Source organism: Colossoma macropomum, unplaced genomic scaffold, assembly GCF_904425465.1.
Source record: "Colossoma macropomum unplaced genomic scaffold, Colossoma_macropomum, whole genome shotgun sequence".
NCBI classification, from domain to species: Eukaryota; Metazoa; Chordata; class Actinopteri; order Characiformes; family Serrasalmidae; genus Colossoma; species Colossoma macropomum.
In genome coordinates this window covers 988299-1011947 of record NW_023495267.1, presented here as the reverse complement: position 1 = coordinate 1011947, position 23649 = coordinate 988299, and the positions used below count along the sequence as shown (strand labels likewise).

Sequence of the window (23649 nt, the reverse complement as noted above, 5' to 3'; positions counted from 1 at the left end):
GGGCCCCAGCTCATTTAAAATGAACTGAGGGGAAGTGAAAAAGTGTCCTCTGGTCCGACGAATCAACATTTGAAATTCTTTTTGAAAATTATGGACACTGTGTCCTCTGGGCTAAAGACCACTCAGCTTGTTATCAGCGCACAGTTTGAAAGCCAGTATTCATGATTCTATAGGGGTGCATTAGTGCACATGGCATGGGTGACTTGCACATCTGTGAAGGCACCATTAATGCTGAATGATGGCAACATATGCTGCCATCCAGACAGTGTTTTTTTCAGGGAAGGCCTTGATTATTTCAGCAAGACAATATAAAACAACATTCTGCACGTATTACAACAGCAATGGCTGTGTATTAAAAGTGTCACTAAACTGGTCTGCCTACAGTCCAGACCTGTCACCCAATGATAACGTTTGGCACATTATAAAATGAAAAATATGACAGAGGAGACTGTTGAGCAGCTGAAATTCTATATCAAACAAGAATGGGAAAACATTTTACTTTCAAAACTACAGCAGTTGGTCCTCCTCAGTTCCCAACCACTTACAGAGTTTTGTTCAAAGAAGAGGTGATGAATCACAGTGGTAAACATGCCCCCCGTCCCAACTTTTTTGGAATGTGTTGTTGGAATCAAATTCAAAATGGGCATATATTTTTCAAAAAACAATAAAATTTCTCAGTTTCAACATTTAATTTGTTGTCTTTGTACTATTTTCAATGAAATGTAAGGTTTAAATGATTTACACATCATTGAATTTTGTTTGTATTTACATTTTGCACAGCATCCCAACTTTTTTGGAAATGGGGTTTTATCATTAAGGTCTGTATGTGAACCCCGAACTACTTGAACCAATTTTAGATGCTCATAACTAAATGCAAACATGTTGTAATTACAATTAGCTTCAAGCTTTCTCTGATCTAGAAAATCTCAGCGAGCTGAGTTTAAGAGAAGTCTCCTTTAGACATTTAAGTGTTCACTAAACACCACATTTACAACCAAGGAAAGTTGCTACAAGTGTAACAAGCTCTGAAGCATTGTCTTAGGTCCCACTAAAACAAACACTCCAAACCTGCTTTGATAGTTTACTGTCAAGGGTGATTTACACTGCTTGCATAAGATGTTATCATGTTTGTTTATTAAAGTAGAATACATATTTTGATCTTGCAGAAGGACCTCTCTCCAAGGGAGCACCACACAAATTGATTTCTTTGCCTGCTTGCCTGCAATTAACAAAGAAAAGCTATACAGTCTCTAAAGTTTTTCCCAAAATGTTTCATGGAAAGAAGGAAGATATTGTTCTATTTTATGTAAGAGGGTTGTTTGAAGTGCTTTGTCTGATTTCATTTCGTTTGCTGTGCAGGTGCATGATCTGATTTAGCCAAATAAATAAATAAGGAATGCTTTTTGAGATATGATTTCATTTTCTTGATATAATATCCTGTTGAATAGTAATTACTTTCTCTCTAATGTTATATATAATCATCTCAGCTGTCTGAGCTCTATGCTCCACTAGAGGGCCTCAATCATCCATTTCGATCAGAGTTTCTTATCTGTTTGATATAATGAAACAGTAGACTACTGCAGCTGTCTAAAAGCGCAGAGCCATGCAGTCTCCAGACAAACAATGGCAGTAAAATGGGTCACACTGAAGAGGTCAGTAGCCACGTTTACATGCAGCCTGATAATCCGTTAATAATCCGACTAATAGCTCAATCGGAATAGAACACGTCCATGTAAACACCTCAATCGGAATAGACTAGTCCGATTGAGGCCATTCGGAATACAATTTATATCCGATTGAACGAGGTGGGTAAACTTCTAAATAATCCGTTAAATAGAAGAATAATAGCCATGTAAACGCCTGAATCCGATTACATTCCAATCGGAACGTGTAAGTATGTTCTGCGCATGTGCGTCGCGTCATGGCGAAAGTTTATACCGTTCAGCATGGCGGAGCAGAAACGGGTCTGCAGAGGAGACGAAGTTTATGCTCTGAGCTTTAAAAGACGGCGGTGGGACGGACGTCCAGCTTATGAGTCTCAGAACACGACGTCTTCCTCTCGCCGCTTACTTTATAAGGACATGTGAAGCACGTTTTCCTGAGTCTGACATCATTTTAAAGCAATTAAAACACAAGCGCGCCAACTGGAAACTCATTTCACGCGGACTGGACCTCACGTGATGTTCGCTGTCATGGTAACGTTTACTCTAAACGCTACTCCACGCATGCGTGTCATTTTGCATCGGATTACTTGTAGTGAGCATGTAAACGAAGATTTTCCATCAAATCGTTGAATAGAGTGCATATAAACACCTCAGTCTGAATCTGTAATCGGATTGTATTCAATCGGATTGGCAAAAATCTTTGCATGTAAACATAGCCAGTGACTTTAAAGGTGGCACTGTCATAGCATGCTATTTTTGCTTTATGTCAGTTTGTGAAATTTCTGTCTAGATCAGCCCCAGTCAAGTGTAAGTACTATTATTATCCTGTAGCTGCACGCATCAGATTTAAAACCCCTATGCTTGCCTACAAAGCCAAAAATGGACCAGCCCCTCCCTACTTGATGGCAATGGTCAAATCTCGAACTGTACCACGAGCCCTTCGATCTTCGAGTACAGCTCGGCTTGACCCGCCATCCTTCAAGGCGCGCGGAAGGCAAGCATCAAGACTGTTCTCTGTGCTGGCACCCAGGTGGTGGAATGAACTCCCACTGGCTGTCCGTACAGCAGAGTCTCTCGCTGTCTTCAAACGCAGACTGAAGACTCACCTGTTTATTCTGCACTTAAATGAGCACTAAATTAAGTATTGATTGTAATGTATTGTACAGCACTTATGTATTGTATTGCACTGTTCAGTGTTTAACTCTGTCCCTTTTTCACTAGGTGTCAATGACTTTCTGATTCTAGCAGTATCTGAGCTTAGGACTGGCTTTCTCTCTAACCTATTGGTAACTAGTGAAGATAGACAAAACACTTTTTGTAAGTCGCTCTGGATAAGAGCGTCTGCTAAATGATGTAAATGTAAATGTAAATTATTGTGAAATGGAAGTGTTTAGGAGCAACACCAGCCACGAAGTGGTAGACCATGTTAACTCATTGAGTGTGGCCGCTGAGTGCTGAAGTGCGTAGTGCATAAAAATCGCCTATCCTCCATATAAATGCCCATGATTTTGGAAGAGGATGTCCAACAAGCTCACATACAGTCTTGTTAAGAAGTACAACACATTAAAAGTTTTGACTTTTTCAACGTATTTGGGGATACAGATACCAAGTCTTCACAAACTGTTGATAGATAAAGTTGATATAATTTTAAAATGTGACTCTTAGAATTAACGTTTTTGTCATCCTTTATATAATTGAAACAAACAGTAATGCAACTTTCTTATGTGGAAAAAGTAAGTACACCACTGCATATCACTTCTTCAGACATGTCAAATTGAAATCAGGTGCACCTGTTCAAGTGCTAACACTGGAAGTCTTTGCTGTCTAAAAAGAACATTGGGGCAATGCGCTCTGGACAGACAAGCCAAAGATATTGCCCAAAGCTATGTTTGTTAAAAACCAAATACAGCATTTGTACAGAAGAACCTCATACCAACTAGAAAGCAGGGTGGTGGAAATGTTATGGTTTGGGGCTGCTTTGCTGCCTGAGGGCCTGGCCAACTTGCAATAATTTGCAGAATCAACTATGAGTTCTCTTTCATACCAGACAGTGCTTGAGGAGAATGTGAGACCATCTTTAAAAATGCTGAAGACGTGGACCTTCCAGCAAGATCATGATCTCAAACGTACAAGTGAGTCCTCCAAGGAATGGCTCAAAAGGAAGAAATGGATGGTTATGGAATGGCCAGGCCAAAGCCCAGATCTAAATTGCATTGAAATGCTGTAGGAGGGATTTGAAACAGGCTGTATATGCAAGAAACCCCTCAAACATTGCACAGTTGCAAGAATTCTGCTTGGAGGAATGGGCAAACATTTCTCCCAGTAAACAGGTAGACAGTTATAGAAAACACCTACATAAAGCTATTTCTGCCAAGGGGGGAGTACCAATTACTGAAGCCAGGGCTATACTTACTTTTTCAACAGACAAAAATGACATCTCAAGTAATTTCCGATTTCCATTGTTTTTTGTTTAATACATAACATTTATCTGTACATGCTATTTAATTGAAGATCAAATACTGATATGTCCACAAATGTCAAAAAAAACATTTCATGGTGTATACTAACTTCTTCACATGACTGTAGGTTTGATGGTCAGGTGTGACATACTTTTGTCCATATAGTGTAGGTAGGGATGCGGTACCTAAAAGTTCTGTTGATCTGTAATAAATCATAAAAAATTGGTTTGAAATAGTGATATTTCAAATGTAAACGTCTGTCTAATACACACTCTTTTGTGAGCAATAATCTGCTGACATAGTGATTCTGATATTATCATGCACTTGTGTGTACAGCACAGTTTATTCTATATTGCCTAGTCTTGGTTTTAATCTCTTTTCGTTTAGCACCTAATGCTGACATCATTTGATTTTACACTTCTATTTATTCATTTAGCGGACTGGCCCTGGTATATCTCAACTGATTATGTGGATCACAGTCATGTATTCTGAGAATTTACGATGCAGGAATGCATGTGGGATGAGTGATTTGTGCCCAGCATTGTATTTTTGAAGCGTGTGTGTGTTCTGTGTCTCTACATGTGTGTGGGTAACACATCCCAACAATTTCTCCCCCCACTTTTTTTTCTACTATCTTTATTCATTTAACTAGCATTATATTGTGTGGGGATATAATGCTGGAGCTCAGTGGCTCAATCGATTTGACTGATGCCTGCTGTGTTAATTTCAACTTTCTGTACTTCTAACATCAGCCAATTCACTTCCCTGCATTAGTACATTTTTTGTTAGTCAGAATCAAACCTGTTCTCTGGTGAGCAGAGCTGGCATTTTATTTTATTTTTTTCTCGGCACAATAATATCATGTCCCGTGTCTTTGTCACTAAAAAATATTTAAAAATATTGGCATTAGACAGATTTTTAGATTTATAGATATATAAGACAGATTTATAGATATAGATTTATAGATATAGATTTATATAATATTTGGTGATGTATTCTAGGAAAGCAGATTGTTTAGGTGACACTGAGTTACTGTGCTAAAATGTCTGTATTGCCTGCATTTTATCTGTAACCCTACAGAAATAAATGTTTTATTTCTCTGTAATGTATGGAGCCCTGAAGTGGCATGGGGATTATCTTTTAATAAGAGAACAACAAATTAAATTATTGAGACCAGGAGTGGTCATGAATTAATATATTGATGCCACATGGCCACAAGAAACTTAATATGTGGTCTCAATATATTAATTTGTGTCCTGAATATAGTAACTCATGGCCTCAGTATATACATTTTTCCTAAAGAGAGAATTCTGTAAAAAGTATCGATACATTAGCCCTGATGGGTTTAATTTAAAGCACTGACATCTCCAAAATGAATGAAGTCCCTAGACCTGTGTATAAAGCCAGCTGCCCTACTAAAATAAGAAAAAAAGTAACACTCTGGTTAATAATAGGAGTAATTAGTATAATTAGCACTTATCTGCAGAAATTGCAGAACTGCAATTTGCAGAGGGCCAGATTAAAGAGGGAGTTGAGGCTTTGATCTTAGAAGCAACATTTTAAAACTCTTTTTCTGCAGACCATGTACTTACATCCTCATGCACTGAATGTAATCCAGTGTGTTAATTTTATGTCATGGTTTCCATTGTTTTGTAGAGTCCTCAGATGAAAAGATATTTTGATTCCCAGTTTCCCTTAGTTCAGTCCATTCCTTGTGGACGAATCGTTACTCTCTTTATGTGTGGCGATATAAGCTTCTAGGGACTAGGCTTAAATGGAATTTTTAAATAATTTTGTAATAATAACAAGAAGTATTTTCACAAACCTGGAGTAAAATATCTGGTTCACTGAGACCCATGAGACCAGGAGAATAAAATTAATAAAACATGGACACACTCAGACAGGCACACATACTCACACACTCTCCCACGTCTAAATGAAGTATATAGCTGCATTGGCATGGTAGAAAGAAAGAGCTGTACAGTGTCAGTAGGACGTTGCCAGATCAGTCATTTTCAACACAAGTGACTGAAAATTTTGATGGTTCTGTTGCTGGGTTACATTACAGAAATTTAAAATTGGTTACAGTGTGCTACACTTATCAAGGGAATTCCATGGATTTTCAAAATTACTGATTATTTAAAAGTCATTCAGAGTGTTTAGACGAGAAATGCATCATTATAGAGATGATTTGTCACATTGGTGATTAGAACCAGATATTTAAGGCATTAAATGTCTGTAAGGGGCATTATTTTACCATTATCAAAATTACTATAAAACCTTAGCAGACATGTAGGTTTGCTGGTCATTGTGGATAGTAAATAAAATGGCTGTGTTTGTGTTGTACACATTGCAAGCCCTGGTGTCTGTCACCAAAGAGACTTTGATTACATCGCAACAATTTAATTATGCAGACTCCCTCACTCATACTAAAATTCTCCACAAGGGGTGCTATTAGCATTTAAAAAGTGGCAAAAAGTGATACCATGAATTTTTGTTTTAATATTACAGGTTAATTACTGGTTAATTCAATTTAGTTCATTTCACGTAGTGAAATAGTGCTTTTTACAATGGGTGTTTTCATTGCATTGTACTGATGTTGTTTTCATCATGAGTCTGATATAGATCCATTAGTCCTTTATGCCACTCCAGCCGATGCTTGGCATTGCCTATGGTGAACGTACGTTTGTATACAGCTGCTCAGTTGCCATGGTAACCATGGAAACTTTGTGGTGTCCTTCTCTGAGCTTGTGTGGCCTCCTTCTTTGTGGCTGAGCTGTGGTTGTTCCTAGTCTTCTCTAGTTACCGCTTCACCAAATCGCAAATTCATTATAATGTCTCAGTCTCACAGTTTAACAATAACAGTGCTTACAGTTGACCGAGACAGCTTTAGCAAGGCAGAAAATGACTTGTTGGAATGGTGGCATCCTGGAATAATTACACATTGAAGGCCACTGAGCTCTTCATTGTGCTCCATTCTGCTGCCAGTGTTTGCCTATGGAGATTACTTGGCTTGATTTTATGCACCTTTTAGCAATGCGTATGACCAAAATAGCAAAACCCACTGATTAGCGAGGGTGACCACTTTTTGGCTACATAATGTATCAGATGGTATATGAAGTATTACGCTAATGTTAGCATAAAAATTCTTCATAAAGTATTGTATCTAACTGTAGCATGGTGTATCGTATTACAGTATTGTGACTAGCTTTTTACCTAACGATTAGTGTGTTAGCATTGGGCTAACAAGTTAGCTAGTGGTTAGAGCATTGGATCAGGACACTATAAAGCACAGCTTTTGTTCTAAATATTGTACATTTATAATGTTGAGTGCTGTAATAAACTGAAAATGAAAGCATATTAATGTAAGGCACACTTTCAGCCTATGCTGCTTATTTTTACTGTATTCAAATATGTGTAGAATTGAAACAACACTGTATCATATAGAATTAAATCATTACACCCCTAATAATCACATCAGTGCACATCTAAGTTTATTAAGAACTGTTGATCATAGAGTACTTGTTGCCATTGAGATTATTTTCACCTGCATTTTTTTTGCAAATATAACTATTTGTGAAACAGATTTAGTGAATATAGTGCACATTTAATCACCTTCAGTACATCCATACATTATCTCTGTTTCATAAAGAGTGTTTCATAATCATTGTAAAAAAAATGATGTTTATTATGAAAAACATTTCCTTACAAAATATCTGTATCATCATCATCATCATAACCGCTTAGTCCAGCTACGGTCGCGGTAAAATATCTGTATAATCTTATTAATTTAATATATCTAAGCATACATATAAGAGTGCATATCTATGTCTTTGTACAGTTGGAGGGTTGAATATCAGTAAAGATTTCACCTTGTCTGTGGGAAGTAAGTGTATTTGCATGTCTGTGTGTAGTGCAGGTTTTCACTGCTGTGCAGTGCAGATAAGCTAATTTGAAATATCGCATCATGGGCTCTCCTTTCATTTCATTCTTTAGCACCATACACATCATCAGTTCAGTGGATAAAGATTTTATGATGTCACATGTATATATATATATATATATATATATATATATATATATGTATATATGATATATATATATATAGTATATATATATATATATATATATATATATATATACTCATCTACATAATTTTTTATTGCTTTGTTTAGTGTCTTTAGTTTTCTGTCCTTTATTTAAATGAGCTAGTCAGCTCTCCAGTATTTGTTGATGTGGTTTGTGTGAATGCATTTGTCTGTGTGTGTATGCATTTGCAAGTCTCTGCATGTGTGTGTGTGTGAGTTGTGTAGGTGGGCTGAGGGCAGAGGTAATTACAGCTAGCTTGTGGTGTTCAGCAGATACACACAGAAGCACAGACACATTTGCAGCCTTAAGAAAAGACTGGAAAACCACCTGACAGCTCAGTCACAGCCTCAAAGGATCTCCCATGCACATCATCCCCTGCCAAGCAATGCAGATTGGGACCTTTCATTTTTTTTTCTTCTTTTTTACTTTTTCCAAGATTCTGTTTTTTACTGTGTCTATAAAAAAACTACAGTAACACAAATAATGCTTTTTTGAACTGTTGAACAATATTCAGTAACAGCACAAAAATTCAGTCAAAGTTGAAGTTTATAAAAAACGTACTCCCTCACTCAGACAGACTCTGAAGAGGAACTCAACAAATGACTTCGCTGCAGGCACTGAAGTTCCTGCTAAAGCATGAGTAGACTGATAAATCAGTGTGAAGAGAGAGATATTTATCTCAGCTTTACTTTCTCTTGATCGATAGAGATAATTAAACTGATAATCTCCTCATTGATTAGCTTAGCATCTGTTTTGTATTGGACTTTACACACTGTTACACACGTCATTAACTGAAAATCACACAGCTACCCACTTTATAGTCAGATTTGCAGAATGTTGTTTTTGTAACTATGGCAAGTTATTTTATTTTCAAGTGTGAAGACTTTAGCAAAATTGAGTACAGTACAGTGCAGAAGTTAGAGACCACTCTTACAGTTGTTTAATTTCCAGTAAAAGTGGCCATTATGCAAAAGTTATTTATATTTCAGTGTCATGAAAAAAGGCAGAAATATGTAGTTAGCAGAAAATTACACATTAGCCTCCGAAACTTAGAATAGTGTCGAATCTGTCAGTATTTAATTTGTCTACTCTTTACTTTTGTGCACTATACTGCCAATTTAACCCTTCTATCCTTCCAAAACGAGTTAAACGAGTTACAGCTGCATGCTCCCAACAAAAGCTGTTCCCAAAGGACTCACTGACATTTTTCCCATTCAAAGAAACACTAACATTCACACAAGCAACTACCCAAACACACCTCAGCTGCCTTGCTAAATGTGATTAGGAGTTTAGGAGTTTAGATATGAGATAATCCACTTGCATAAGGGAGGGGGAAATTCTAAAGAAACTACATGGAAAAAACAAGAGTTTCCAAAACTGTAGTTAAAATAATTATTACAAGATTTAGGGAAAATATGAGTCTTAACAACCGTGCAAGACACAATAGACCACTAAAACTATCACCTTCAGACAGCAGTACTTAAAGCTTTCATCTTTGAGAGACAGAAGAAAATCAAGCTCCACTTTTGCTTCAGATCTGGAAAAAATCCACAGCTGTTTCAGTCCATCCTTCTGCTATGAGAAGACAACTGTTATGGGTCTGAAAGGATGTGTAGCTGTCAAGAAGCCGTTACTGAAAAAAGGAAATTAAACAAAGAAGACAATTTGCACTAGAACTCTAGGACTGAAATGTGGAGTGAGGTTATATAATATCCAATTAAACTGCATTCATTTGTATTCAAAGACATTTATTTTTAGGAGCACTGTAACTCACTTTGCTTAGTTCCTGAGACAGTCGGCAGTCCTGCTCAGGAAGCTGTGGGAGCACTATTTCCTGCTTTTTATAAAACATACTAACAGAACAGTTACATAAATAAAACTGCCAACCAGTAGCAGTGAGGTACAGTGTGAATGAAGTAAAAATTACAGCAACGTTTTTTCCACGTTTTATCAGGATGTAGCCCAGATGTGTTCTGAATACATTGCTTTTTAATGTATTGTAACAGAATACGTTACTAGGACATTGTATTCAGTATCGAGCCATTACCTTTGCTTCCAGGTATTCTGCCAAACTCTGGAGGCACAACAGGATTTCTGCAAAGATTAGTGGTTGTTAAATGAGCAACAAATGTGAATATATTTGGAAGGTATAGGGACAAATTACACAATTTAATATGTTCAGAAGATTTTTAATAATTTTCTCCAAAATGTCCAAATTCCACACAGTTGTGTGTTCATACCTGAAATCGGTTTTTATGTCTCAGTTTCATGATTCTGTCAGTGTTCATTGCATTGCAGAAATTGTAAGCCTACATGCAGATGCCTCTATGGTTTAATCTACTGTGATCAAATGTGTCTAAAAATACTGTTATACTGATATTAATGTTGGATGACTGTATGGTAGTGCTGGGTCTGTGGTTTAAGATTCATATAGCAGTCATCTGCTGCATTCTTGAGCCACGTCACTGCCTAAATGTCATGTTCAATGTAGCACAGCCTCCCCAACGCCTGCTTGCTGATTTACTTTCACTTCTAATCAGCCGTGATGTGGCATATGATGTCACAGTGCCTCTAGTGGACGTACTTGGATTTGGAAGGATAAACCTGCTGTGTTTTGTAAAATTCTCTGTCTCTGCCATAATTGTCAGCCTGACACTGTTGACATTTAACTCATGGTCACATATTGCTTCGGGGTATCTTCACAGTGATGTTGTATTGTTATCTAAATGGTTTGGGTAGGGTTGGAAAATCTCCCATTTTAGTCTAAACCTGGTATGATTGCATTTGGTAACTGATTTCTCTGAAATGTGCTTCTGTAGATAAATTAATGCAACACAATTTGACTTCTGTTTAGAATTTCTGAAGTGGGTTTAACCTGGAGTTTCTCTGTAATGACATTGTGGTTGGGTAACTGCCTGGCAGATTAAAGACCTGGCTTTGCGTCTGCAACGTATTTATTTGTGTTATTTTCTGTTTGCAGTAACTGGGGCGTAATGGCTCATGCAGCAGGCTAATAATCTGACCTGCCTGCGCTGTGTCGTTTAGAATAAAATGTGTCATGTCAGGACAGGAAAGCTTGCCATTTTGAACTAATGTGCTTCTGATTGCAGAATATGGGGACAGTTGTTAATTAGCTGAACAAGGAAAATGTCCATTTTTTTCTCTCTCTTGTTTATATAACTTAGTTATATGGTCTAGTTGAAAAGAAAAAAACACTAAAAAAAAACGAAACCACAGATCTCTATCCAGATAGACCTGTCTCAGTCTATCTGTCAGCCTTACCCTGTATTCATTCTCACCCTTCCTCTCAGCCCAGCACATTTTGCCTGAAACAGAGTGAGAGTGTGAGTGAGTGATTGTAAAAGAGCAGGTTCCCTCTCTCCTCCCCTCCCTCCTCCTCCTCTGTGTGTGTGCAGTGGTACGTCAGAGCAGCGTACTGGTGTGTGTGTGTGTGTGTGTGTGTGTGGCTGTGTGTGAACATTCAGGCTGGTGACGGTGTGAGCCAGTGGAGGAAACAGACGGAGGCAGAGATTTGGGACTCCTAGCAGCGCATGCAGGGCGAACGTTCGGCTTCTGGAGCGTCTCCTCTTTTGCCTGTCCTGAGCTGAAATCTCTGACAGCTCTTTGCTGATGGCCACACTTACCAGGCTTCAGAAAGCAGGGACTGTAGCAGATGCGTGAACCACCACTAGCTCTTTAGCTTTCTCTCACTGTGGACTCTGTTCCTGTTCTCCATCTCCTTCTCTTCTTCATACAGACTTCACACTTGTTCTGTCTTTCTCTCTCCCCATCTTGCCTTCGTCTGGACGTGAAAGCAGTCAGAATGCAGGTGTTGTAAATGTGGCTTTCTAGCCTTCCGACTGGAAGTGTGTCTGTGGCACCTGGAACTGTTTGGATTACGAACTAGCCATGTGGAGTCAGTCAGGCTACTCCAAACAAACACCAAACCCTGGACATCCCTTCTACCATGTGCCCTGCAGGTGGGTCCCTCTCCCTCTCTCGCATCGCACGTGAAGAACATCTGGTACAGATGTTCAGAACATATCACAAATGCTTATTTGTTCAGTGTTTAGGAACCTGTTAGTAGTTTTTGTGGCATTTTAAAAGATTTTAGATCCGTGCCTACAATGATTGGTATAGGGATGAAACATCTTTATACTCTACATAAGCTCTTTCATGTATGATAGCTTTCTTGAATGAACTTCAGTTGTTGTCTTAGATATTCACCTGATTCCATTTGAACTGGCCCAAACCATAAATCTGTCAAACTGCACTCACCTGTACTACAAGGCAGCTTTCATAATAATAATTGTGAACAAGAACAAGCTTCACAACTGCATGTGAATTCCAACGGATTCTCTGAGCTGGTTGAACTGGCTGGTTGAGTGTATTCGGTGGAAGAGGTTTTGTGCTGCCAGAAATAAGTCACAAAAATCTGGAATGTGAAGGCATGTTCTTCTTCACCTGCAGTGTGTCCAAATGCTTTGTGGGAAGACCATTGTGAAATTAAGCACACATCTCTTCTAGGGTTGAGGGCAGGTTCGGAAAGCATCATCACTATGGCATGAAAATTAGGTAATGTTTGGTTTTTGGGAGGAGTTGAACAAGGGGGAAACGGTTGAGCTTGCAAGTTTTTTTTTCTTCTTGTGGTGCACGCCCAGATGACTCTAGCTGATAAAGTACTGTGTGTCCACGCTGTCATAGGTGTGCTCCAAAACATATCTTATCATTTCCCCCCTTCATTTATCTTTATGTGAGACTGAACATTGTGTGCTTTTTTCAATGCACTAAATTTTACAAACCTGTTTACAAGAGTTGTGACAAAAAATCGAATACCTAGGCTAGGTTGCTTTGACTTACTTGTCAGGGTCAAAATCTTGAATCTCTTTGCATTCCCAGTAATGTGGCCCAGAGCCTCTGGTTCCAGAGAGGGAAACTGCTGTTTACTGTCTAGGGAAGCACTGAAGAAGGTTGCTTTGTCAGTAGACCTCAAATTACATTCACTGATGTAATTACATAATTACACTTATCTTACAGTTGCAATTCATCAGCTCTGTCTTTGATTATCTTCACATCTCACTTTTTTCTTTTTAAGGGAGCTTATTACCATTTGGAAATGACAGTCTCAGTGTGCTGTAATTATAGATATTTGATAAGAACAAAAAAATGCTTTGTGTTTATTTATTGCCTTCCATTTTGTAAGGAAAGTGAATGCATGTAGAAATTTATTTAATAGTTGTTTGCATTTTTTAAATATTGAGGTATAGTCACTGTATTTGGAAATTATTTTCAGATTATAATGCCTCATGGACAGAGCTGTCATACATGGATGAAAATTTCAAGTTAGACTTTCATAATTACAGTTTCTCTAGTGAAAGCCTTGCAAAAACAGACAACATTCATTTAAAACCTCCTAACTAAGCACTTATTTAATGTGGTCTGGACCATGTATCAATTTTTTGGAGAGATGTGTTTTAGAACTTGGCTTTGTTTAAGTGTGGACACCTGCCCCATCAATTCTCATTGTAAACCAGTCAGATGATTTTTGTTAAGTAAGAACTGGCATGACAAAAATCAACTGGTTTCTAAAAGCTGAATTTCCGCACTAATGTATTTGTCGTTCGTTGTCAGTGCTGGTGTGAAGAAAAGCTTTCCTGGTGCTGTTGTGCCAAGCTGTTCTCAGCAGGAAGGCCTATGTGATACTGAATGGCCTCCCTGGAGGACCTGTCTGTCTTGTATTTGAAGAAAACGTCTTATGAGAGTAAAGAAGAATGTTATGATGGTGTGTGAGTGTGTGAGAGAGAGTGAGCTGAAGTTGATCTCATCAGTAAGCAATATGAATGTGTGCCTGCCTGTGGGTTTGTGTTAATATTTGGGCTCCATCAGTTGTCACTGTACAGTAAATAGTTGGGGTTGGTTGCACAGCAGGCATAAGTGAGAAAGCAGATTGTTTTAGAGCCCTGACTCATCATGTTGTGTCTGCGGTGCCCATCCTGCTCTCATTCCCTTACCCGCCACACAGCACAGCTCATGGAGGATTAGCTAGGGATAACCAACCCGTATCTCTCAAATGAGTAAGCATTCCTTCTTATGCCCTTTGTGCAATAAACACTTAATGCATTACTTCAGACATTATGCTTCAGACGTACGTCAGATTTTTGTCTGTTTTGTCTTTGTAAATGTGCTATATTCAGCCATAGTTTGTGTCTGAGTACAGATAAGATGGATAAAGTTGAGACATTCACGTCTGCATAAAGATTCTGGCTCAGAAACAGAAACCTACAGCACTGTTTCAGCTCACTGATACCATTTATAAAGAACTGCTTTTCTTAGGAAACCAGTCTGCTCCTGCAGTGTGAGCATGAACCAATTTCATCCCAGAACAGATCTTGGAGATGGTAGACTGAGAGTTTGCTACTTAGCGAAGACTAAAGGGCTTAAAAAAAAGAAAGAAAGAAAAATGCAGTGTCTGGTCTAAGCTGGAGCCCCACTTGTAATTTGCAGCCTGACGTGATTTCTGATTTACTCAGCGCTGTCAGAAGATTGAGAGGATCAAAGATCAGGGAGGGGATGATCCAGATGTGAACGCGTGATTGGTGTGAGCCAGGGAAGCAGCAAATGAAATTCAGACCCTGCTCTCCTGTCCCATCTCCATCTGTTTGCCTGATGAGCAGGGACTGGCACGATGGCTTCCCAGGGTCCACCTGTTCAGTGAGTAAAAGGGGTTCGACTTTGGTTAGGAAGAAGCAGATATCATAGCCTAGTGCCTTCAGCCCCAAGGCTCAACATGCTAAGCAGCTGTCTGTGGAAATGCTTCAGGCAGGGTCATGTGAGGTAAGAATGTATGCAGAGCCTTCTTGTTTAATAGTGGTTAAAAAGATGCTGCGGATTCCTAAAAACTCAAAATAACATAAAATATAAGAGTATTTAATCATACTGATTTGTGATGGATGGGCCAGTTTAAAATGTATGTTGTGAAGTTTTTTTTTGCTTATGAGTTTTGTGTAGGCTTCTCATGCCTGTCTCTAAACTCTCTGGCATTTAAATGTCGCTCTCCAACATGGGACCTGGGCTGCAGCCTAGCTTATGCTCAGGTGCCGTGTGTGTATGTGTGGCCTTCATTATTAATTCATGCAAGCCCTTTATGAAGACCTCTCAGGGCCTCTGGGTAATGCTACGCTCATTGGAGGCAGATCAATCATAATCTCCCATAGCTTTGTGTGCAATCACAGAACCCATAACCACCAAATATCTTAAAAGACCTGGAGCCAATAGCGTCTGAATCACCAAAAAGTACAAAGATTGATCCGTTGCATTGAATGGAATCTAGGGAATAGTAAAATGAACACCAACTGCCTCAGTAAAAAGGTGTCTAAATATAACTTTGGAATGAGGTAGAAGTGTGTAAGGACATAGCCAAAGGTGGAGGGAGTGTTGTGTCTAATCATCCTCCAAAATGATCTGGGGATCAGTGCCTACTTTGAGCCAACAATATTCTTTAGCACGTTTCAATTTTAATTCTGCACCCCTAAGCCCGCCTGTTCTCCCCTGTGGCGCTTGATTTGTGTCAGTGAGTTTATGCACAAGCTCTGTTTTTTGTCAGGCTGAATTAGTGTAACTCCGTACCATGTGAAACCAAAGCTGCATATGTGAAAAATGCAAAAACAGGACATCATTCATGATCTTGTTATTTCATTATTTCTTGATCTAAATGGACTGTTTAACAATGCAAGACTAGGAGTAATTAGGGAAGCCCAGTTTTCTAAATGGGCAAAGTTAATCTATCCATTTTCAGTGGCCATTTTTAGTTCTGTATGTCAGGTCTTTCTGAGGCTTTGTCACACCCTGCATCAACATTCATTTTTGATGACTGGATCACATTCGCATTTCACTCATTTGAAAAGCCAGTATAAACACAGCCAGGATGCATTGTGATCAGATTTTGATCAGATCACTCAAACCACGTTCAGAGGTAGTCACAGATCTCGACTAAATTAAACACAACTGTAAATGGAATGTGTGCTCCATATCTGCATAGAGTTACAGCAGAAATGTGTGTGCCGAGTGATGACTAGCAGGTGAGAGAATATACCAGGAAACACAAGATGCAGGGTTTATCCTGAAACTTTCGGTCAACTATAGTGTCCACCACAAGCTTGTCCATTTGTATTGTAAACGTAAATGAATGTAAAACAGAAATGGCATATGCATTGATGTTCTTTTAATGTGGGATTGTTTCAAAGCCCTGACACCCTTGTGTTGCATTTTTCTTGTTCCCTTGCCCACAATGGAGCGGTGTATGTGCTGATGTTCTTTTAAAGGTGCCACAGAATGAAGTTATTCAGTATTTTAAATTGTACTCTGATGTTTACATAGAAAGTATGTGAAAAATGTTTACATCCCCTATTGCAGATTTACGTGCCCATTTCCTGCTATGATTTAGCTCATTTGGCTCTAGAAAGAAACAAGCCTTTTACTCTTTTTTTGGTGAATTTGATGGGCTCTCCTGATTTGCTGGTTTACAGTGAGGCACCATGAAGGCGCACACAGAAGCACCACGTCAAAACAGACACAAGCAGGAAAATAAAATGAACCTTTGTTTAAATAAGCTAGGCACCATACTATTTAGTTAGCTATGCTAGTTACTTGATCTGGCCTCGACTGTCAAAAAGAGGATTAAATCACAGAGCATGGCCACTTACAGGTTGCTGTAGGAGTTGTGATGCTAAAAAAAATTGCCTTCCTCTTCAGTCTCTTTAGTGTCAAAGGCTGAGCTAAGCCTGCTCAATATTGTCCACTTTTGCACATAGTCTGCCATTTTCATTGCTGTTGCTCTGTTGGGTTGCCTTCATTTTTTACAATACCTGCTGGGCTAGAACGTGGACTGGTGTATGTCGATTTTGGGTGCATAAATATTAATGAGTCAAAACTGTTGAACACTTTAGGATTTTGGAATTGACTCGTTTTACCACCCTCTACCTGCCAATGTAAATAGTTTTCCATTCTTTGGCAACTTTTTTAACATGAGAAAGTAAAAGCTGAGCTCATCTTGTCACACTGGGGATGCATTTTAATGAAAATGAATAAGTATATGAGTTAGGTACTGTTAGTTTCTGTTTTGGGACAAAACAAAGACAATAAAAAAAACTCCCATATTGGGTCCAGCAGTCATGCATCCTTCAATTTCTTTACATAGGAATTATGGAAAATTAGGAAAAGTTACTTCAAATTTCTTGCTTACCAAACTAACATAAGTGAATAGGGACAATGTTTAGTCCAGGCAAAAAATAAAATAACAGAATTTTAAAATTGTGTGGACATTGGCTAGTGTATGCTCTTGCACTGTCAGTGAATGGACGAGCACTGTGGTGGACCTTTCATGATTATGATTTTATTCGTCCTCAGACCTGTTGTTGGTAGAATAATTCGTGATTGTTTTGTTTCACAATTGCGCTTAACGTTTCCACTTTTGACCAGTGTCGCGGACTGTGAACAGATAAGACACTTCGGTTTTGAATTACATTGGTCGGCTCATATAATTTGCTGGGTCCTCAACCTGTCCACGGTTCACCAGTTGTTCACCCCTGATACACACATTTAATGAAAAATCATGTAAAATCATTGTATTTTCTGCAATTAGATGTCCCCATAACAAAACGCTGCAAATGTACCTAAAAGTAGTTTGCTGTAAAATTTTCAGTTAACAACATGTACAGGTCATGCCAAAGTACATAGCCTGCATGATACATAGTCCAGTTTATGCTCATCTTCTCTTTGGAAGTAGCTTGTGTTTGGGTGTTGACAGATGAACAGTGTGTGGGAAATCTGTTTTTGTTTGTTTTTCTACCTTGTTGGTTGTAACAATAAAACATGATAAAAACAACACTGATGCTGTGTTCGTCACGCAGGAATGTCTACTACTGAGCTGTTTATTTCAGTTATTCCTTAAAAAAGCTTGGACACCATCCCTTCAGGATCAGATTTGGACGCCCAGGCTCTAACCAGTGTGTTTAGGAGACCCACATATGAGAGAACATTTATTGCTTAACAACCTTATTAATCCAAAGTCCTAGTCTATTCAGAAACTTTGTTTACTGAGCTGTGTGTCTAATGCACCTCTTTAATACACAACTTTTAGATGCTCTGTGACCTCCTGATAAGACCATAAATGGTAAACGTTAAACCATGGCAGCACATCGTTTTACCACAGGAAGGCTGACGTTATTTTTTTTTTTATATTAGTGAAAATTATTTTGTGATTTCTGACCTGGACTTGTTCCATCCCAGGGCTACTGTATCAGATGCTCCTGCATCAGTGAGCCTGTGTGTATCATAGAAAAACTAAATCACAGCAACAACAAAAACAGACTGTTGGACTGTTTCTTCACTTGTTATTCATTGCAAAAGCAGTGAGTTAATTTGCTATGGCAACTACATAAAATTGAAGAAGGCTCAGTTGCTATTGTGAGGCTGTTGTGAGGCTGAGCATAATCGATACCTTCTCAGGTTGATGTGGTTAATAATGGACTACAGACAGATTTAGAGTTGGATGAAATACAACTGATTGCATTTGATCCAGCTCAAATTTGGTGCATAAACCGTCTAATGACTGTGAAATCTGAGCTCCAGTGCACTCTCCTCTGCTCTTTTCTAATCCTGTGACCTCTGGCCAGAGAGACAAAGAACTGTGTGTTGAATTTACCAGAATTTCCAAACACTTGGATTATCTTGTTATTGTCTTTTGACCTCAAGGCTACACTGGATATGCTACACAAGAAATGTGTCCCCCCACTTTCAGAGCCCTTGTAACAGTCAGCAGTGCTTCTTATTCAGCCTCTGTCTACCAGTTTGAAACGCACGCCCACATATACTCACAGTTCACTGAATACAGTGCATTTCTTAGTTAATCTAATCTTCCCTTCCTCTGTGCGTATGTGTATACACCCATGTGTGTGGTGTGACTCATATATGCAGCAGATTGAATCAGGAGGGAACAATGGATTTGGCAGAACAAACGGTCAGCTGGAAGAGGCTTAGATCAAAGGACCACACTACCTGCTTCCTGTCTCTCTGTCCCTATGCCTAGAGGCTCTTCCACAGTCTCTCTGGTGACAAAACTTCCATCTATTCCACATGAGGAAAGAGTTGCACTGGGCTTTGTGAAGTTAACAGCTATGTTAAGCCAAATGATTCTTTTGGCCTCAGTGGACCTAAACAGCTGTGTTCTTTAACTTACCAAGTGCCACATGTTTTATTGTACACTCTTTTTGACACTTCAGCAGATGTGTAAAGAAGCAATAATATCAGCAGACTTTGAGGATTTTTTGACATTAGCGTCTCATATGTTTGGCTGTAGAATGTCTAACCCTGATTTACTTTATGAATGTAAGCAAACCCTGGTATCGCCGAATAAGGCACTGATGAAAGACAGAATAGTGGAAATAATAAGTCAGTAACTTGAGTTGGCTGGAACTTTTATTAATTGGCTATTGAGTTTAGGGCTTTGACCACTGATTTATTTTTCTTTCCTTTTTGTATGCATGAGCATTCTGCATTATCCAAAATAGCACTCCTAGTTTTACATTTTTTCGACAGATTAGCATTTCGGTCAAATTTGATATTCGAGTCTGTAAGACATTAATACCACCACAACAATTTTCATAAGGCTACTGGCTACCACATACGAGACGCATTGAGAGACAGTGAGCAGAGACGGTGATGCCACTCAGCATCTTTCTATTGCTGTAGTACAACAAAACCCAACTCCAGATCAAAAATTCAAAGTAGGTGAGATTAGGCTTGAAATTTAGGCAATCTAAAGTCTTCAAGAGTTTTTACTGTCCATCTGTTTTCACCTCAGCTGATGTTATCATTGCTTCAGCTGCTTTCATTACTTCACATGCTTTTCCTATCTATATTTTAATATTTTATACTAATGGTAAAACCTTATTCTCTGTTCATATTGCTCTTGTGTTTTTGTTTTTCTATCCGGTATCAACCAGAGGAGGATGGGGTCCCCCTTTTGAGTCCTGGTTCCTCTCAAGGTTTCTTCCTCCTGCTCTTAGGGAGTTTTTCCTTGCCACTGTCACCATTGGCTTGCTTATGGGGGCTTAGACCTGGATTTTTCTGTAAAGCTGCTTTGCGGCAGCGCCTGTTGTAAAAAGTGCTATATAAATGACCTTTGACTTGACTATTAGTCTACCCACATTGTATATCACCTCATACTTTTAGCTGGATACCAGTGAATTTGTGGAGTTATGTAGCTGATACCAAATCTGATAAATTCACTAAAAGATGTTGACAATTTTATTACATCTATATGAGTAGGGTGTAAATAACTGAGCTCTGTACTGTCTGCTATCTTGTGCCAGAGACCCTCTGTTGGTGCAGCACAGAGCGTCTTCTAAGGTTTACGGTAGCCTTAAACTTGCTTTAATAGTCTTTCTATGCTTCCTTCTTTGCACTAAACAGATAAGATGCAGGCTCTTCGCCTCCGTCTGGTGGAGTTCAGACATGGCTTCAGGAGAATGTATAACATTAGAGAGTATCTAATTTTGCATATCAAAGGTCCTAATTTACTGTTTGCTACTCAAAAATACTGACTCATCCTTATAATTTACACATACAGCAGTTGGAGGCATGAGTGAGTGTCGTGCTGGCACACAGGTAAAATGGCATTAGAAGCAGTATTTTTTAATTGATCATAGTTTAATGGTTAGTTGTCTTGAAGTCTTTGTACACCAAGTTGATTTTTATGGTTTTAACAAACTGAAACATGAAGTCCAATAAATTTTTTATTTAGCGCTAATAATGGGGGATGAAGAAATGGATTCATCACAGCCACAAAGTTTGTTTCAGCCATTGCAACTCAAAGATGCAGATGCTGGTTACCAGCCTGCTTTGCAAGTTTACTAAACAGCACGAGGACTTCCTCCAGCTCACAGGATCTGATGCTGTGCAGCAGCACTGCGTGCTAGTATCTGATGAAGTTATAATTGTTAACGTTTAAAGCTTGTCATGTTTTTTGCCTAAGGGTGTATAGGCCTTATGGCTTTGAGTTATTATATCTAATACATACATGAATTATACATATGATTGATATGACAAGCGTAATGATAACTGGATGTGTTATATCTGTCTTGGTCTGGATGCTTCAGACGTCAGATCAGGCTATCAGAAGTAACCTGAGGCATGGTAACACTAGACTGAGTCCAATTGGCCCCATTTAGTCCCATTAGTGGGAGAAACCTAGGGCATGAGCAGATAGGAGTGTGCTGATGGCCTGTGTCCAGACTATAATGTCGCCGCTTGGATTCATTGACTTTGGAGCTTGGCTGTCAATCAGGCATTTGTACTGAGTATAGAAAATGTGCTGCACTGTAATTGAATGCAGAATATTCTTTGTGGAAAACTGCTGTTTTTTAGTTGGTTATTTTGTTGATGTTGGAGTAGCTTGTTAGCAGTTTCAACAGAGTTTAAAATACTATCTCATCTATTTTGGAAAGTCTATATTGTTTTTCTAGCTGTCTTAATTCTCACAAAAGGTATGGATCTCCCCTCCATATTTTCCCACTCTAGGTAGTAATTTGCAAGAGGCTTTACATGTCCTCGAATACTTTGAATAGCTTGTTTGGTCTCAGGTCTTCTTCATAGTCTTTGCACTGTAGACATGGCTTTTACATCTTGCTGTGATAGTTGGCGTAAATAAAAATAGACTTTTTGTTGTTCATGGATTTTCAAGGCTTTTGGAGGTTTATTAGAGTGTATTTCCAAATCGAATGTAAACTTCGTTAAATTCGTTATCAGAATTCCATGCCTTTCTGGGAACAGTCTAGTTACATTACTCAATTACCCTATAATGTTACACACCAGATGTCCTGCAAACTTTATTATGTCACCACCATGGCAACATACACCCTCAAGGCACCCTTGAGAATTGTCCAGAAGGCAGTTCACCTCAGGCACTGCCCGCAGCATCTTTGCTGACCTCCAACACTGTGATGATGAATCATACAAAATTATAATGTTTTGACATTTCAACATGTTTTCTACAGTGAGGCTTGATTTGCGCTGTGTCTTCAGTGTGGTAGGGTAGCACACTTAAATGGAGAGAGGAGAAGGAGTTTAGAAGAAAGTGAATTTGAAGAATTGGTGATGGGGAAGAATTGGTGATATATGTATATATATAGATGATGTGCAAATCATGTAAACCATATTTTTAAATTTTATTGTTTTTTTTGAAAAATATATGCCCATTTTGAATTTGATGCTGACAACACATTCCAAAAAAGTTGGGATGGGGGCATGTTTATCTCTGTGTTTCATCACCTCTTCTTTTAACAACACTCTGTAAGTGTTTGGGAACTGAGGAGTCCAGTTGCTGTAGTTTTGAAAGTGATATGTTTTCCTGTTCTTGTTTGATATCGGATTTCAGCTGCTCAACAGTTCAGGGTCTCATTTGCAGTATATATTTTATTTCATAATGCGCAAAATGTTCTCAATGGGTGACAGGTCTGGACTGCAGGCAGGCCAGTTTAGTGCCCAGACTCTTTTAATATAGGGCCCTGCTTCTGTAATACATGCAGAATGTTGTTTTACATTGTCTTGCTGCAATAATCAAGGCCTTCCCTATAAAAGATGTCATCTGGATGGCAGCATATGTTGCCAAAACATGTATCTATTGTTCAGCATTAATGGTGTCTTCACAGATGTGCATATCACCCATGCCATATGCACTAATGTCCCCCTATACCATCATGAATACTGGCTTTTGAACTGTGCACTGATAACAAGCTGAGTGCTCTTTAGCGAACTATTTTCACGGACAGTGGTTTTCAGAAGTTTTTCTCAGCCCGTGCAGTTCCACTAGAGAATCATGTTTGTTTTTAATGCAGTGTCGCCTGAGGGCCCAAAGATCATGGCCAGCAAATACTTGTTTTCAGCCTTGTTCCTTGCATACAGAGATTTCTCCAGATTCTCTGAACCTTTTAATGACATTATGTACCGTAGATGATGAAATCCCCAAGTTCTTTGCTATTTTATGTTGAGAAACATTATTCTTGAGTTTTTTGCACTATTTGATCGTGCAGTGTTTTACAGAGTGGTGAACCCCTCCCCATCTTCAGTTCTGAAAGACTCAGCCTCTCTGGGATGCTCTTTTTATACTCAATCATGTTACTGACTTGTTGCCAATTAACCACCAGGTGTTTTTTTAGCATTACACAATTTTTTAGAATGTGTTGTTGGCATCAAATTCAAATTGGGCATAGATTTTTCAAAAAACAACAACATTTCTCAGTTTCAACATTTGATTTGTTGTCTTTATACTATTTTCAATGAAATATTGGGTTTAAATGATTCACATATCGTTGCATTCTGTTTTTATTTATGTTTTTGCACAGCGTCCCAACATTTTTAGAAACGGGGTTGTATAATAA

General features: G+C 38.7%; 1 protein-coding gene across 10 annotated transcripts in view; it reads left to right on the top strand.

Moving 5' to 3' along the window:
- Positions 1-23649, top strand: part of plekha7a (pleckstrin homology domain containing, family A member 7a) — a 98824-nt gene that overhangs the window by 13662 nt on the left and 61513 nt on the right. Inside the window, exon 2 of one of the 10 annotated variants that reach the window (XM_036561694.1) lies at positions 7965-8009. The exons of 7 other annotated variants lie outside the window; for them this stretch is intronic. Coding sequence is in view for 2 of the 3 variants with exons in the window: in XM_036561690.1 (XP_036417583.1) it covers positions 12122-12192 (71 nt within the window). In the remaining variant the exon portion in view is untranslated. Of the gene's footprint in view, positions 1-7964; positions 8010-12030; positions 12193-14803; positions 14924-23649 lie in introns of those variants that run through there. 2 more of the 10 variants (XM_036561690.1, XM_036561692.1) reach the window with 2 other exon arrangements.